Source organism: Electrophorus electricus, chromosome 22, assembly GCF_013358815.1.
Source record: "Electrophorus electricus isolate fEleEle1 chromosome 22, fEleEle1.pri, whole genome shotgun sequence".
Taxonomy (NCBI): Eukaryota; Metazoa; Chordata; class Actinopteri; order Gymnotiformes; family Gymnotidae; genus Electrophorus; species Electrophorus electricus.
In genome coordinates this window covers 6,825,537-6,841,738 of record NC_049556.1, presented here as the reverse complement: position 1 = coordinate 6,841,738, position 16,202 = coordinate 6,825,537, and the positions used below count along the sequence as shown (strand labels likewise).

At 40.7% G+C, this 16,202-nt stretch overlaps 1 protein-coding gene across 3 annotated transcripts; it reads left to right on the top strand.

Moving 5' to 3' along the window:
* Positions 1-1,046: 1,046 nt before the first annotated feature.
* Positions 1,047-14,072, top strand: esyt1a (extended synaptotagmin-like protein 1a). 3 transcript variants are annotated; one of them, XM_027016525.2, is made up of 31 exons: positions 1,055-1,819; positions 3,324-3,365; positions 4,732-4,866; positions 5,010-5,083; positions 5,218-5,290; positions 5,381-5,470; positions 5,639-5,694; positions 5,949-6,069; positions 6,376-6,552; positions 7,224-7,306; positions 7,433-7,481; positions 7,677-7,766; positions 7,965-8,066; positions 8,184-8,255; positions 8,344-8,430; positions 8,729-8,878; positions 9,079-9,258; positions 9,451-9,627; positions 9,823-9,905; positions 10,242-10,290; positions 10,428-10,517; positions 10,665-10,760; positions 11,096-11,167; positions 11,456-11,542; positions 11,817-11,963; positions 12,064-12,197; positions 12,387-12,485; positions 12,935-13,066; positions 13,214-13,319; positions 13,474-13,523; positions 13,748-14,072. In XM_027016525.2, exons 1-31 carry the CDS (start codon positions 1,478-1,480, stop codon positions 13,773-13,775), a joined length of 3,273 nt encoding a protein of 1,090 aa, XP_026872326.2. In that variant the 5' UTR covers positions 1,055-1,477; the 3' UTR covers positions 13,776-14,072. The 3 variants fall into 3 exon arrangements, 2 of the variants coding, with proteins under 2 accessions (XP_035377548.1, XP_026872326.2); XM_035521655.1 differs by having other exon boundaries at positions 1,053-1,819; positions 5,381-5,694; XR_004775539.1 differs by lacking the exons at positions 13,214-13,319; positions 13,474-13,523; positions 13,748-14,072 and having other exon boundaries at positions 1,047-1,819; positions 5,381-5,694; positions 12,041-12,197; positions 12,935-13,024.
* Positions 14,073-16,202: the final 2,130 nt, after the last annotated feature.

Here is a 16,202-nt window from a genome sequence, read left to right as displayed (position 1 = left end):
GTCATTGAGGAATTGATGAATGCTGTGTTCACTTTGGAAGTCATGCTCTGAAGGAGTAAACGAGGCATCGGTAATGCTGAATGGAGTGCTCAGACTGGCTCTGTATGCAAGACTGGTAGTTTTCCCTTTTGACCCAAAGTATATAATTTCTAATGTGATGAGCACACTGGGTAGTCTATTCCTAATTATAGACTGATACAGTATTTAGACAGGTGGATTTGCTGTATCTGTGTGATGGTATGTGCTTAATGGTACTTTAATTTGACAGGTATAGCTTTCACTGCTCTATATTGAGTTATCACTGCAGAACTGCTGGTGTAGGGGGGTATGCAGTAACGTCTCCACCCTCCCTCAGGCATAGGGTGATTAAGCTCCTGCATTAACGAGTCTTAAAAAGCTCTTGAGGACAGCTCGGTTTTTGCCGAGTCAATTTTGTGCGTGTATGGCTTGCGTGTGTCAGTTTTAGTTTAGTTATGCTCACACCCCACCACCTACGCTACGATTAAATGACCAAGCTTGTAAGTCTAGTAAAACAAATTTGATGGTTGTTGCTGTGCTGTGGCCGGATTTTGTGTGGAAAGCTATTAGACAAAATCCCCACGTATGGATTGCACAACCTTTTAAATCGGCATTTTCTTGTCAAAATCTGATTGCTCTTAAGGAACGTGTGTGTGTGGGGGAGTCCGCACTACTGAAAAGTTGTCAAGTAATGTATTTTATGGCAACTCATTTTAATTTTATTCTCTGACCACGAAAATAAATGTTTTTAAAAATCATCTGGCTCTATAAGCTTTGACTGCAATTGATATTAGTTTTAAGTCTTTAAAAACCCAAATCTTATATTTTAAAAAAATGTTTGGGTGTTTGATACAGTAAGGTATCTACTCCCCCTTAATATATATAATCAGCCCGCAGGCTTTAATATATCATTTCTAAAAGCAGTGACAGCTTTGCTCGTCACATATTGTGAAAACCTCTGGCACTACACTATCAGATAGAATTGAGGTTCCATATGGACCACCAGAATAGGGCCACAGCACTTGGCTGCTAGCTTTAATTAACCATTTACTCCCGTCTGCACAATAACGGATGCGATCTTTTGGGCTGTGTCCGTCTATCGTAGGCAATAAGGTATCGCGTAGATTGCTTTTTTTTTTTATAGTAAAGAACTAGTGAGGTCTGACTTTTTGGGGTTAAGTTTGTGAAAAGGAAGAGCAAAAACAAGGAGGGCTTGCCGCCTGCAAAACACGCCCTCTATGCCAGAGAAACTAAAATTCTACAGTCTTAGCGGTACGCAAGCCATGTCCGTCGAAACCTCTGGCGCTTTTTGCTGAGAAAACTTGTTGAAATGAAATGTATTAAACATTTTTTTTTTCAAGCGCAAATGTATGCAATCTATATGCGTATAAAACGTAAGAGTTACTGCTGAACGCGGAACTTCTGTAAAAGTACCAGTACAACAGAGCGAGACGTGGCGATGTCATCTGGAGATGCAGGGCCGAGTGTCGGTGGTGGTCTTGACGCTGCAGACTCAGCCATGCCTGAGGACTTGCAGCCTCGGGGTACCACAGGGAAACGTTTTATTACTGCCTTGTTATCATTCGCAAAGTGCCTCGGTGCCTTGCTGCCCGTTTACTTAGCGGGTTATTTCGGGTTAAGTATCAGTTTAGTTCTATTCGGACTTGCGGTGTATATGGGTTGGAAACACCACCGCGATGCAAAACAGACACGACTGCACAGCGCCATGTATTTGATGGAGAATGAAAAAGGTTACACTACCACGCAGGTTTTCAGAAGCAAGCGTGATCTACCGGCATGGGTAAGGATTTAATGTATATTGACTTACTTGTCTGTATCAGCACAGGTGTTTTTTCAAGTGAACATCTGCTAAACAACTGCAAGCAAGGCTTTGATCTTTTCGTCCAAGGCGAACAAACCTCAATATGTTGTGTACAGTGTCTTTGGTAATTGCGCTTACGGTTGACGCGACGAGAGCGATTTTTATGGAGCTATCAGAATTGGTTTTTCAGTAGCATATAGACTTACTCTCAATACAACAGTCGTTACTGGGGCTATTATGTGAAGAGGTATTCCACTTATTCCATTAGAGCACAAATACATATGTCAAAAACTGCCAGACGGGCTGGAGAAAGTGATGACAGGGACAACGCTACTGACGTGCACTGTTATCTCGCTCATACTCTTTCCATTAGACGCATCTCACAGGCTTGTGTGTTTCTCTTTCTTCACTTGCACCCTGCTTGCGGTGTTCCTCTCCTCCCCTGCTAACGCCGTCGCATTCCATAGCCCCACCAGCCCTGGCTATATTTGGACATTTAAGGATCCGATCTCCAGAGAATGAATCAGCATCCCATGAGATACTAAGATAGGCTGTGCAAATCAAATGTTATGTGAAGAATTTGGTCTGAAGTGTTGTGAAAATATTTAGCAAAAGTCTGATGAATTTCTGAAGCTATTATTAACTGGAAAAGAGAGCAAGTCCCTGGTACTTGGAAGCTGTCTGGTTGGGTCTCCCCAAGTTTATTAACTTACTGTTTCAATACGCCCCCCTTTTATTCTCTTGTGCAATTTTTAGGGGAATTGTATTTGAAAGCCACCAATTCGGACAAATGCTACTTTGATTCTGAGCTTGATTTGAGCTTCGGTTCCAATCAGCTAGTAATGGACATTCAGTAGATTTGTCTTGGTTGGTGATGTGTCTTGATTGATCAAGAAACCTGCTGTTTGGAAATAAAGCTGTTATACATGAAGAGTACACATGAACATGTATGGGGATCATTGTTCTAACTTAGATATGACTATGTTATATAGGAAATGGTACAATTTTTCAATATTACAAATTTTAAGAGGTTTCATGATCTGGACATGAGTTTGATGGTAACTGATAATTACTAGTCATAGTTCCTGGCTATACATAATCAGATAACTGCATAGTCCCCACCCTTCCTTAGAGGTTTTAATTTTTTTTACTTAGACACATACTTACATACTTGTAACCATTGTGACAACAACACATTATCCCATATATTTAGTTTCTCAAAAGAATGTATCTTTTAATTCCAGGGGTTGAGAGAAACAGATTACCTCAAGTCTGATCTCATGATCCAATCTGCAAATCGTCCATTTGTCACGTTGCTCTTTTTCTTCCCGCCATTAGAATCCCATTCAAGTTTTACATCTTCCACTAAATCCTCTAAATACCGAGTAGTGCCCAAACTGGGGCTTCATCTTTTCAGTATGCCGCATTGACCTGCTTATGTCTGACAGAGTATATATAAGTTTCTGTTTGTTATTTTGTGCAGGTGAACTTTCCAGATGTGGAGAAAGTGGAATGGCTAAATAAGGTATAGTACTGTACCATTATCAAATGTACTCCTGTACATCTATATGAAAATCCAGGAAATATACTGAAATGTTCACCTTTTGCATACGTATTTCAGCAGTTTAACGTATGCGCTCCCTAGCACAACATTTCCATGTGTAATTTTCTAAAAGTCATACACCTTTTGGTGCTTTGCAGGTCTTTGCATTAACAGTTTAGGAGCTCTAGTCAGTACAGATCATCTAAAATGGAAAGTCATGGCTTTTTATAAGCAGTCCTCTGCAGTGGGTCTAACTAAACTGATTTGCTATAATACAGTGAAAGTCTTGCAGAAAGCAGAGACTGTGGGGAGATCATCAGCAAAATTAAGCTGGTCTTGCACAAGCCCACACTGTTCCAAGGTTTCTCTCTCTCTCTCTCTCTCTCTCTCTCTCTCTCTCTCTCTCTCTCTCTTTTTCTTTCTCTCTCTCTCTCTCTCTCTCTCTCTCTCTCTCTCTCTCTCTCTCTCTCTCTCTCTCTCTCTAACACATGATCTTTTTTGTCTTTCTACATAGCCTCCACCCAGCCACCTTTGAGCCACTGCAGACCGCATTTCCCTTTCTTTTGGACTGCAGCCCTTTTGTTTGTGACACTATGACCTTAGCATATTTTCAAACCATGCTATCAGAAGGGATCGGGGGAAAGGAAGCCCAGTCTGAGTAGCATTTAGAGTTTACAGATAGTTTGCGTGTAGTTGAGCATGATCAGTTCAGGATAGCTCACACCACAAAGCACACATGCTCTAAAGCTTTGGGTCTCGCCTTAGGCAGGGGGGAGGAGCTGGAGATGAGAGGTTTTGCACCACAAAATTTAATACTTCATATTTAGCACTTCTGAAGCAACTACACATACAATGCTTTTCTACATAGACCTTCGAAAAGCATAATCTGTTTGTTTTTTGTTAAAGCAAAAATTTTCTGCTTTGCAGTGGGTAGCATATTAAGCAATGCAGAATTTTGACTCAGTTGGCTAATTTGTCAGCATTTTTGTAATAGTGAATGATTAATGATGTACATCACTTTTCAGAAATGTAGGCAGAAGGCCATAGTTTATCTCTGTGCTATAGTAACATGATCACACAAAATAAATAATTTGCGGCTCAGTCAGGAAGTGCTATGATATAAATCTAGGTGGTTAGCCTTTTTATATTTTTTCCGTTCTTGTGCATACACATGCACATTATTATTTGCATATACATTTACACTTACAGCTATGTCCTGCACTACATTGTATATTGACTTTCCCTTATACACTTAGCCACAAGTAAAACAGTATCCGTGATGTGATGGTTGTGTTTCTCAGCAGCTGGTTAAACAGCCTTCAGTGTCTAAGCAGCCGTTGTTGTGCAGATTCTGCAGCAGGCCTGGCCTTTCGTGGGACAGTACCTGGAGAAGCTGCTGGTGGAGACAGTGGCTCCCTCGATCAGAGCCTCCAGCGCCCACCTTCAGACCTTTAGCTTCACCAAAGTCAACCTGGGAGACAAGGTTTGCCCTCTGTCTGATTTAACTTGCTTCATAGTTTGTGCTCATTGTTCTCAAGGTTCAGGTATTTTTGTCAGTTTGCATAAGTGAATGTGGTTGCTTTATTAAAATCTTTGATGTGAGTCTAAAGCCGTTTGTTCCTACAGCCTATGAAGGTGGTGGGGGTGAAAGCTCACACTGAGCACGACAAGCGTCAGGTCTTACTAGACATTTACATCAGGTTGGTCCATTCTATAACCCAGTTTCCTTGACTTATCACCGAAGCGAAATATGCGGTCAGAAAAATGATCATGGATAGCCAGTCATTAAAAAACTTGGAGGCGAGTTCTTGATTTTAGGGTCTCCTGTTTGCAGCTATGCTGGAGATGTAGAGATCAATGTGGACGTGAAGAAGTACTTCTGTAGAGCGGGAGTGAAAGGAATTCAGGTACGTATCTGAAGAATGGAAGAGCAGCACATTTCCCCTGTTAAAAAGAGGATCCTGAATGATTTTTCTTCTTCATCTTCTCATCCTCAGCTACATGGAAAAATGAGGGTGATCCTGGAGCCACTGATAGGAGATGTCCCTCTTGTTGGAGCGATCACCATGTTTTTCATCCGTAGACCTGTGAGTTTCCATTTCCATTTTTTTCAAAAATTTGAAAACCCTAAGAAATATATGCCACAGAATGTAATACATTTACCCATTTTCACAAAATTACTATGCTGTTTCAGAGTGTTTAGCACTTTTACACTTTTACTTTCTATTCATCTGTTCTTTCTTTTGTTCCGACAGAAGCTGGACATCAACTGGACAGGTCTTACCAACTTACTGGATATTCCAGGTCTGAGGTAAGTGGGGTACTCTGATGTATTTTGTGTTGCTGCTGATATTAAAACCATAGCAAAAACCAGTGGGACAGTGACTGATTATTTGCATCCTGCCATGGGGTGACTCGCAGATTCTAAAGTTATTTTTACCATCAGACTCTTCTTTTAAGAGGCACCACAACCATTATCTCAACTTAATATCATTACCTAGGGGCTTCCATTCTGTCCCACCATCAGTAATGCTGATCCTGTCTCCACCCCACATTCGTTTGCAGCACCATGTCAGACACTATGGTAATGGACGCCATCTCTTCTTTCCTGGTGCTCCCTAACCGCCTGACTGTGCCTTTGGTGGCTGACCTGCATGTAGCACAGCTCCGTTCACCCCTGCCGCGGGTAATGTTGTTACTGTCGGTGCAGTGCTGTGACAATAAAGAAGTCTTTTGTAGTTCCGTCAGTACGTGGAAATTAACTCTTTAAGACTTGGATTTCTGGACATAACTCATGCCCAGTTATGGACTGTTACAATGTCACTGATATTATGAATTATGGGATATTCCACTAAAATTAGCCTGTGGCAACAAAACCAGCTGGATTTGTTTGTAGGCTCTGACAATTTTTGTTGTGCATTAATATATTGAACAAAACTGACGACCCCCCCCCCACCAAGTCTAGATGACACATGTTGCCTTGTTCTTGCAGGGAATAGTGCGAATACATCTGCTGGAGGCTGAGAACCTGGCTGCCAAAGACAATTACATCAAGGGTGTAATCGCTGGCAAGTCAGACCCTTATGCTTTGCTGCGAGTGGGCACTCAGGTCTTCACGTCCCACCACGTGGACAACAACCTCAACCCCCAGTGGCGGGAGATGTATGAGGTGCGAGAGAAAGCGAGAATGAGTTGATGCCTCTCACTGACTGGCTGTTTGGTGGTGGTTTTAAAGTGGATTGCAGTGGTAGTCATGTGTAAAGTTTTTTCAGCTAGATTTGAAATATAATACATGAAAAGCTCATTCTGAATTACAGGCACACAGAACTGTCAAATCTCAATAAAATTTCTAGCATATTATGTTGTGGAAAATAACAATCCATATAAATAATTCATTATAAATATTTGATGTTTGTATCTAAATTAGTAGATATGCTGTTTTCTTTTTTAAATTTAGTTCATTACTTTTGAAAGCTGACAGAATGGTCACACTTAGTCAAACCAAAACTGTGGTTACAATGTTGTAACCACTGGCAACACTGGTAACAGAGAAGTGTTGCATGATAGAGGATGTGACTGTCATGTGCTGTGATCAGATGAGATCAGCAGGGTGGGGGAGCAGGAAAATAAGATTTTTTAAAATACATGTATATAACCACTGTTTTATTTGCTGTAATCATTGTGCAATATCTTGATGTTGTGTTGTCTCAGTATTTTGAAGTAGTCATTGTAACCACTTATGGTCAGCTTGTTTTCTTTTTTCTGTGTGCATGGTTTGGGGGGGGGATATGTATATTTGTGTGTGTGTGTCTGTGTTTGTGTCTGTGTGTTATGTAATAGGTAATAGTTCATGAGGTTCCTGGCCAGGAACTGGAGGTGGAGGTGTTTGATAAAGACCCTGATCAAGATGACTTCCTGGGAAGGTATTCTCATATCCTACTATTAGCAGTAGCAGTAACTACTGTGAACTGAAAACCCCTGTCACACTCTTCATCCAACTCCACGTTATTGTCTCTGACCCCCGCCTGCCTCTTGTTGTTGGCTCACAGAGTCAAGCTGGACTTGGTCCTGGTAAAGAAAGCAAGAATTTTGGAGGCGGTAGAGACCATTTTATATTTGTTCATTTATGTTCTCTTCTCCCCTAGAAAAAGTTACATTTACCAAGTTAAGTAATTAACGGAGCTGTAAATCTCCTCTCTTTAAACACATTTAAATACGTCTCAATGTATCCCATACTGTTATTCTAACTAGTTCAGTCCTTTCTTGCTCTGCTTGCCCCTTCTGTGGTTTCAGTGGTTCACTCTGAAGGATGCACCAACTGGCAAGGTTCATCTTAGGTTGGAGTGGCTTTCATTGCTATCCTCTGCAGAGCGCCTTAGTGAGGTAAAACCCAGCCATATTTGTTACACAACCATAACTGTCTCGTACTGTAAGACTAGGGTCTTCAAACACAGATTAAGCTTGGTCATAGGTTAAAGGACACTAGTGGTGTGGAAGTTTGTATTTGGAAAAAAAAACAGTTTAGAATTATTGGTAATATGGCCTACCACCTGGACTGTCAATCCTTGACTGAATTCACAGGTGCTCCAGAAGAACCAAAACCTCACTGTCTCCAGCAAGACCACTTACCTGCCTTCAGCCGCCATCTTGACTGTGTACTTGGACCGAGCACAGGATCTACCTGTGAGTGGCACTGCGCTGTTCTCTTGGAACATGCTCCTCTGTGTTATGCTTTGTTGACATATGGATCACGACTATGCTGCAGATGCTGCGCTAATACCATGCTATGTTCTATTGCAGATGAAGAAAGGCAATAAGGTCCCCAGCCCTATGGTGCAACTATCTATCCAGGATGCCACCAAAGAAAGCAAGGTGATGCTTAAGTGGAGTAAAGCTCATCAACTCTACACAGTTTCTTTGTTTGTTTGTTTTTTGTTAAATATCTTTCCTGCCCTTTCAGACTGTTTATGGGACCAGCAACCCCGTGTGGGAGGATGCCTTTACCTTCTTCATCCACGACCCTCGCAAGCAGGACCTTGACATTCAGGTATTTCATCGTTGCTGATTTATTGCATATTGCTCTAGGCAGTCTTCTCTCTCTCTCAACATACAGTTGTTTGTAAGCCACTTGTGATACATCTGTCATGTGTAGGTTGAGTGTTTAAGGAATGACCAAAATACCATTATGAACCTAGCCCCAAATCTGTATGATCTTCATGGGTTATTGGCTCTCACTCCAATTAGCCATGTGAGCATTTAACATGATCATGGTAACACTATGGCTTTAAGTAAACACACCTCTGCCTTCTCAGTTCATTTGTGTACACCTCCTCTGTTTGCTCCAGGTAAAAGATGATGACAGGTCTCTGACTCTGGGCACTCTGTCCATTCCTCTGTCACGCCTGTTGTCTGTGGCTGATCTCAGCATGGATCAGTGGTTCCAGCTGGACAAGTCTGGACCTGCCAGTCGCATCTACATGAATATTATACTGAGGGTAAGTGCACCCTCTCAAACATAGACCAATTACAAGTGTTTCTCTTGTAAATATAGTTCTTTTTTCTTGTTTTGGTTTTGCATTTGACATTAAGGTAAAACAGTTACATCTTAAATGTTTCAGTTCTCTAAGTCTCTCACCTTTGAGACTCGAGTTGGAGAACAATGAGAGAAGGTGTGGTTTGCATTTGTGGGGCTCAGGTTCTGTGGCTTGACCAGGATGCCAGCTCCACCACTCCTGTGTCCCCGTACCCCTCAGTTTCATTGTCTGATGATGGAGAAGAAGGTGTCATACCAGATTTGACCACAGGAGGAACCTGCATTCTACCAACCCCCACACTTCCAGAGCACACCAGCCCAGACTCCAGCTTTGCCATCGAGGTGAGTTGCCACTGCACTACAGGAGCCACAATGCTTGAAGTAGTTTAACTCTAATATGTTCAAAAAGGATTCTGTTAATAGTAAGGGGGGGGGGGGGGGGTCACAACTGGCCCAACAGAAACCTCAGGTGTGCGTATGTTTCTCTAGTCATTTTAGAAGTAAAATGTAAAATGGAGCATTTTAATATTTCAGGGTGTTCTGCGGATCCACCTGGTGGAGGCCCATGACCTTGTTGCAAAGGATAGCTTCATGGGTGGCATGATGAAGGGCAAGAGTGACCCCTACATGAAGATCCAAGTGGGGGGGCTGACCTTTAAGAGCCACGTCATTAAAGAGAACCTCAACCCAGTGTGGAACGAACTTTATGAGGTATGCTGACAGAGAAGAGGATGATCACAGTGGATCTGACTGGTTTTTGCCTCAGTGCTATATGATAGGCTCCACATGTTCAGTTTTTTGTATTTTTCTGACTCGGAAGGACATGTTGATACACTCAGTTCTTCTCTGCTTTGCATTTCTGATCATTGTTGAGAGATATTCCTAAAGATAGAGATATTCCTGCAGGTCATTCTCACAGCACTGCCAGGCCAGGAGGTGCAATTCAACATGTATGACAAAGACCTGGATCAGGATGACTTCCTCGGCAGGTGAGGGGAAAGAAGTTTCTTCTTCCTGCCTTCTTAATGCTGCATTTATTCTTTTTGTCAATGGTGCTGCCTCTTATGCATCAGTGAAGACCTAGTTTATTTTTAGACAGTTTTGATTTCTTGATACCTACTTATTCAAATGCTTGCAGTATGCTGCATTGCGTACATGTTTGTACTGGGTTCAGTATGTATCTAAATTATAGTTACATTTTAGAAACTAATATAGGTATGTTTGTTTATTCATTTTGGTTATAATATCCCTTGCTGTAAAATGAATGTTTAAAAAATGATATATTGTCATTATTATTTTTTTAATAATCAGTTATTTGCTTGCAGGTTTAAGCTGAATTTAAGTGACCTCATTAGTGCCCAATATACTGATCAGGTGGGTCGCTCATCTTAAGATGACTGACTTTGACATGTCTGTTTGTAGGCAGATAACGCTGACTATGCCCCTAAATGTTTATGTCCATATGAATTCACATGCAAATATTTTCATGCGTGTTTGTGTGTGTGTCATAGTGGTACACCCTGAATGATGTGAAATCAGGAAGGGTTCATCTACTAATGGAATGGCTGCCAAGAGTCTCAGACCCACTAAGACTGGAGCAGGTAAACTCATCCTCATTCCGTGCATTGTATTCTTTAGACAATCATCCCTAAATCACATTAGCATCGTATTCTATTGAACTTCTGCCCATCGGTATATCTTGATGTTCTGTTCAAACATTCTGACTGATTGCCTTGTGTGGTGTTCAGATCTTGCGCTACCAGTGTCAGGAGTCCTATGCAAATAAGGCTGTGCCCTCTGCTGCTGTGCTCTTTGTGTATGTGGAAAGGGCCTATGGTCTTCCTGTGAGTTTACTTCTCATTCATTAACATGGAAGTGATGCAAATGTCCCTTGGGAAAACTTAATGCACAGTTTCTAGTGCTTGTGAGTTCAATGGGTATTGTCAAATTTGATGGATATCAGTGATGTTAATTCTTATTGTAACTATTGTAGTCTTGGTTCCTCTCAAGGTTTCTTCCGCATGCTCTAGGGAGTTTTTCCTTGCCACTGTGGCCCCTTGGCTTGCTCACTGGGGACTTGGACTCAGACATTTGTAAATCTGCTTTGTGACAACATCTGTTATAAAAAGTGCTATATAAATAGATTTGACTTGACTTTACTTGACTTTATTGTTTATAGTTGAAGAAGAATGGGAAAGAGCCAAAAGCTGGAGCTGAGTTGTCCCTCAGAAATATATCCTATAGGACTAAAGTAAGACTCAGTAAAGTTTAGAAACTTTCAAAGGGTTTAACACATACTTTTGCATTTGTACATTTTGTCTGCAATGTCTATAGCACACATTTGAATTCATGTACAGAAAATGTAAACATTTGTTTTATTTAAATTAGTGTTATTGTAAAGAACAGTAAGTTCAATGCATGATTTCAAAAGCTATATAATAAAGCTGTGATGGTTATTTGAGTAATTAATTTATGTATTTACTAGTATTGTCATAAACAGAAAGGTACACACTGGCACATTATCATCTTGTCCTGACAGCTTGCTGATCGCTCAACATCTCCACGCTGGGACGAAGCTTTCTCCTTTCTGGTTCATGACCCCAGAGAGGACACCCTTATTCTGAAGGTGCAAACACTTTGTAAAGAATCAGTTTAATTGTGTGACACCATTTGGCAGCACTCATTCAGTCTTTCATTTGTGATTGCCAGCAACACGATACTATATTTGTAACCATAATATTCAAAGATCTCGTTTAAGGATGTGATTTTATGATCCACGAGTCAGTGTTTATGTGAGACAAGATTGTTTGTGTGTATGTGTGTGTGTGTGTGTGTGTGTGTGTGTGTATGTGTGTGTGTGTGTGTGTGTGTGTGTGTGCGTGTGTGTGTGTGTGTTTTAGGTTTTCCATAGCTGGGGACAGCCTCTGGGTTCAGTTGTGCTGCCTGTGAAGGACATAATGGCAGAGCAGGCCTTGGTGCTGGATCGCTGGCTCACCTTGGATGGAGCCTTGCCTGAGAGTCAGTTATTAATAAGGGCTGAACTCAAGGTAACAGAAGAACATACACACACAGAAGTATTGTCCTGTATGCACCTCAGCTAGATTGATCCTTGGTCTTTTCAAAGCTTGACTCTTATCTGTGGTCAAGCTGCTGGATTCTAAGAGGGCACAGTATGCTGATGCTAGCAGTGGCACTGAAGAGGTGGAACTTAGCATCCCCAGTGCTGACACAGTGTCTGCAGCCAATCAGGATCTCAGACACAGGACAGTCTCCGCCCAGGGGTAGGTCATAAATGCTGCCATAACTACAGTGGTTGATTTTCAGTGATTTTCAAAGGCTTGTTAAATAGATTGTGTGTGTGTGTGTGTGTGTGTGTGTGTGTGTGTGTGTGTGTGTGTGTGTGTGTGTGTGTGTGTATGTGTCTGTGTGTGTGTGTTTATTTGTTTTTGTTTGAATATTTGTATTTGTAGAAACGCAGATGCACAAGCCAGTGGGCGGGGTCAAGTGAAACTCTCTATTGCCTATTCTACTGAGGAGAACAGACTTGTCATAACTATCTGTTCTTGCAGGTCTGGTTTTACACTTATGTATATAACTAAACTGTACTCCACACATTGTATAAGCTAGTGCTTTAGTCTGTACCTGCCTTCTCATATTACTGAATCATGTGAAAAGGTTACAGTGCACAACATGTCTTATTTTCAGCATGGCTTTTAAGCATTACTAGACCCAAATATTAAAAGCTCAGATATTCAGCAGATCACATAAACACAATGCACACAAACAAGCAAATGAATTATTGCTAAATTGTATACAGTACACAGGGTCAAAACACTGTTACCCCCATCGTGAGTTTTGTCCTAATGTGCTCTGTTAAGGCTTTCTAGAGCAGGACTGGATTTGATGCGCTAAAGCATTTATAGGTGGCATTTCTCTGCGCCGTTCATAGACAGATGGAGAGAGTGTGGTGCTGGTGAGCTCAGCATCTCTGACACAATTTTTTACCTTTGCTGTGTAGAAAGCTGCCATGCCGCTCCAAAGATGGCTTGGACCCTTATGTTTCCTTCATTCTCCAGCCCGACAAAAACAGAAGCACCAAAAGAAAAACCAATGTGAAGAAGCGAGATCTTAATCCTGAGTTCAATGAGAGGTGACTGAGAGTTTACTCATCAGTGCAATCTTCAATTAAGTCTGACTGGACATGAACATTGTCAGAGCTCATTTAACACTGTGTGTCTTGCTGAGTTACTTGACCTCAGGCGCTCCCTCACTCTGTGTGTGGTGCTTGCCTCTTTAGGTTTTATTTTGACTTCTCCCTGGAGGATGCCATGCAAAGACACCTTGACCTGTCAGTCAAAAACAGTGTTTCTTTTTTGAGCCGTGAGAGAGAGCTGATTGGCAAGGTATTATATGTGCACTGTCAGTTTCAAATATCATTTAATGCTTTACTGTCAGATTATCAGAAACTGCAAAAGACCACAACCATTGCATTATTTATAAAACTCCTGAATGGCTAAGCATGAAAATCATAATGCGGTGTGGTGCTTTGTGTTTCAGCTCCAGTTAGACCTGAATCAATTGGATCTCAGAGCAGGCGACCAACGGTGGTAAGCACCTCTTCCTCAGCTGTCTTTTGCTCAATGGTTAAGGAGTTTAAATAATAATCAGAAGGCTGTGTGTTCAAGCCCCACCACTGCCAATCTGCCAGTGTTGTGTCCTTGAAAAAGGCCCTTAACTTTCAATTGCTCAAGTTGCTTTGGATAAAAGCATTAGGAAATTCTAAAAATCGTAAATTCTAAAAATTGTATGTCTTTGGTTTGTCCATTTCCAGGTATGATTTAACAGATGAGACCAACTGATCTGGCCTGGGGAGGTTTTATCACAGTCACTTTACGCCCTGGTTCCCAGGCTGCATTTGCATGTTGCTGTTACCTATATACCTTTGTGCATTGTATGCTTGTGATTTAAGTTTGGTAGTTACTGGGGCTTTTATCCCCAACATGACCAAATGTGTTTTTGGCAGGCGGTATGCAAGACTCAGCACATATCGGCAGAATCACAACAAGGAAAATAACCCTTAAGGATGTCCACATCATCATTGCTTCTCCTTATATTTGTTATGTTCCTTTCTTTGACAAAAGGTTGATTACTTCAACATTGTTTATATATATATATATATATATATATATATATATATATATATATATATATATATATATATATATATATATATATATATCCGAATTTTAAAGAATAGTTATTTTTTACTCTTTTTAATTTAACCAGCTTTATTCTCAAAAAACCGGGCGGTTCTTTAAATAACTTAGAATATATTTACTGTTGGGTAGAATTCGTATTAGTTATACAGTGGGGTAAGTGTCGCGTGTTACACTAGCTTTAAGAGTACACGAGCTGTGAAAATCAGAATAATTTATGTGATCTTAGCGCTGCAGTCGGGCTCTGTTTGCTAAGTTCAGTTAATTGCTTTAATTCGTTTTCTGGCATTTATTTGCACTTTTTGCCTTATGCAATTTTGCTACCAGTCTGGTAAACTGCTGTCCACTGTGTAGTGATTTCTGGAAGAAAGATATTTATCTGTGTGTATATCAGAAGTGTCGACGTTTGCCTTAAGGCTGTTTTGAGTTTCATATATGTTTTGAATTTCACAGATTCTGAAATCTTTAACATATCGGTAATGTATCAATCACTGTGCTTTTTGTATTCGTTGCAAACAAACGTATTTGTCATCATCTTTGAGGACTTTGAGACAACATTAATTCTTTTGTTGGAAGTGTCGATGGTCAAAGACTGGTTCTCTTGCAGCTAGTGTTGGAACTGTTACAGAATATTTTTAAAAGCCTTAATTAAAATTGTCCCGTGGAAGTGGAGAGGAAACCCAACTGAGTCACTGAGAGTCTGTAACGAAGCTGTTTTATTAAAATGCTCTTTGCACTTTAACTAATGTGTTTGCTTCCACTGGGTTTAATTGACCTCCGTCAAGAGTGTGGAAATCATGCCGCTCTGTTTATTAATGTTAATGGTAAGTGCACATACTGGATTTTTTTCTTATGTAATGCCCTTTTTATATTTAATGGAATTTTAAAAAATTGAAATGTTTAAGGGTATTTAATAACTATTAAGGCATTAATGAAGTATATTTAATAATTATTCAGTTACTATTTAAATTGTCAATCATTAATAAATCTTGAATTTGCACTGATAGGATTTAGATTTGGGAGTAGGTGTCCCATTCGTGAGGTAGCAGTGACGGTTTTTACCACTAGGCAAACCACGTAAAAAAGCCGTTTTTTTTTTTTTTTTACCAATACGCAAGAGAGCCCCCAGCCATAACTTTGCTTGGATCCCCAGAAATGCCAAATCCTATCAGTATTAGCGATGTTTGCATGTACACACACGCACTCAAACACTTCAGTAGCGGAGTAACGCACCCCTTACATTTAGATGAGCTACAAGATCATATGGCAATATGTTAAATCAATACAATACAAGGTATTTGCTTCAAAATGTATGGGACTCAGTGACACGCTGAAATAATGCTGACCAGTGGAAGGTAATTACTGTTTTACTGTACTAAAGAGTGCAAGTAGGTGTCCCTCCAGACATTTAGCTGGACGGGGAGCTGAAATACCCTATTGTCCAGCCTAAAACCGGACATCTGACCACCTTAGTTGAGATGAAAACAGCGGATATTAAATAACTATATTCAAAAAAGGTAAGAAAGTGCAGGTTGTGCTGCAGTGGAAAAAAAATCAGAAGAGATTTTGACGATCCAAACAATAGTCTGGATGTAGTTAAGTCTGGTTGTGCTTAAATTAAGCCATTAGTGCAGAAACACATATTGTAACTTAGTTTTAATTACGTTCATACATTAAGTTCATACATTACAATTAAACGGTTTTTTCCACACTGTTGTCGTCCTTTGGTAATGGTGAATTTAAGGAAAGATAATTAGGCGTACTAATGGCCCTTACATTTCAGATGTAATCATGTGCATGCGTTCTCTCGTTTAAGTCTGTTTGTTTGAGACTTCAGAGCTAGGCCAGTTAAGTATGCTACATGCTCCCTGTATGCTCTCGTGAAAAAATCCACAAAAAATACAAATGCCACCAAAATATGAACGATTACTGCAAATTGCTGTTTTTATGTCAGCGGCGCGACAGCAGGTGGCGATAACGGGCCCTTACGGTGCTCGCTTCGTCAAAGCGCCTCAATAGGACAGACTTAGTTAAGAGTGGGTGGGACAACCCAACGCAGTTTGTTTTCAG

Coding starts and splice junctions, on each gene's coding strand:
- esyt1a (XM_035521655.1), top strand. CDS start 1,478: ATGTCATCTGGAGATGCAGGGCCGAGTGTCGGTGGTGGTCTTGACGCT. Junction 4,867..5,009: donor AAGTCAACCTGGGAGACAAG/GTTTGCCCTCTG, acceptor TTGTTCCTACAG/CCTATGAAGGTGGTGGGGGT. Junction 7,482..7,676: donor AAGCAAGAATTTTGGAGGCG/GTAGAGACCATT, acceptor CTGTGGTTTCAG/TGGTTCACTCTGAAGGATGC.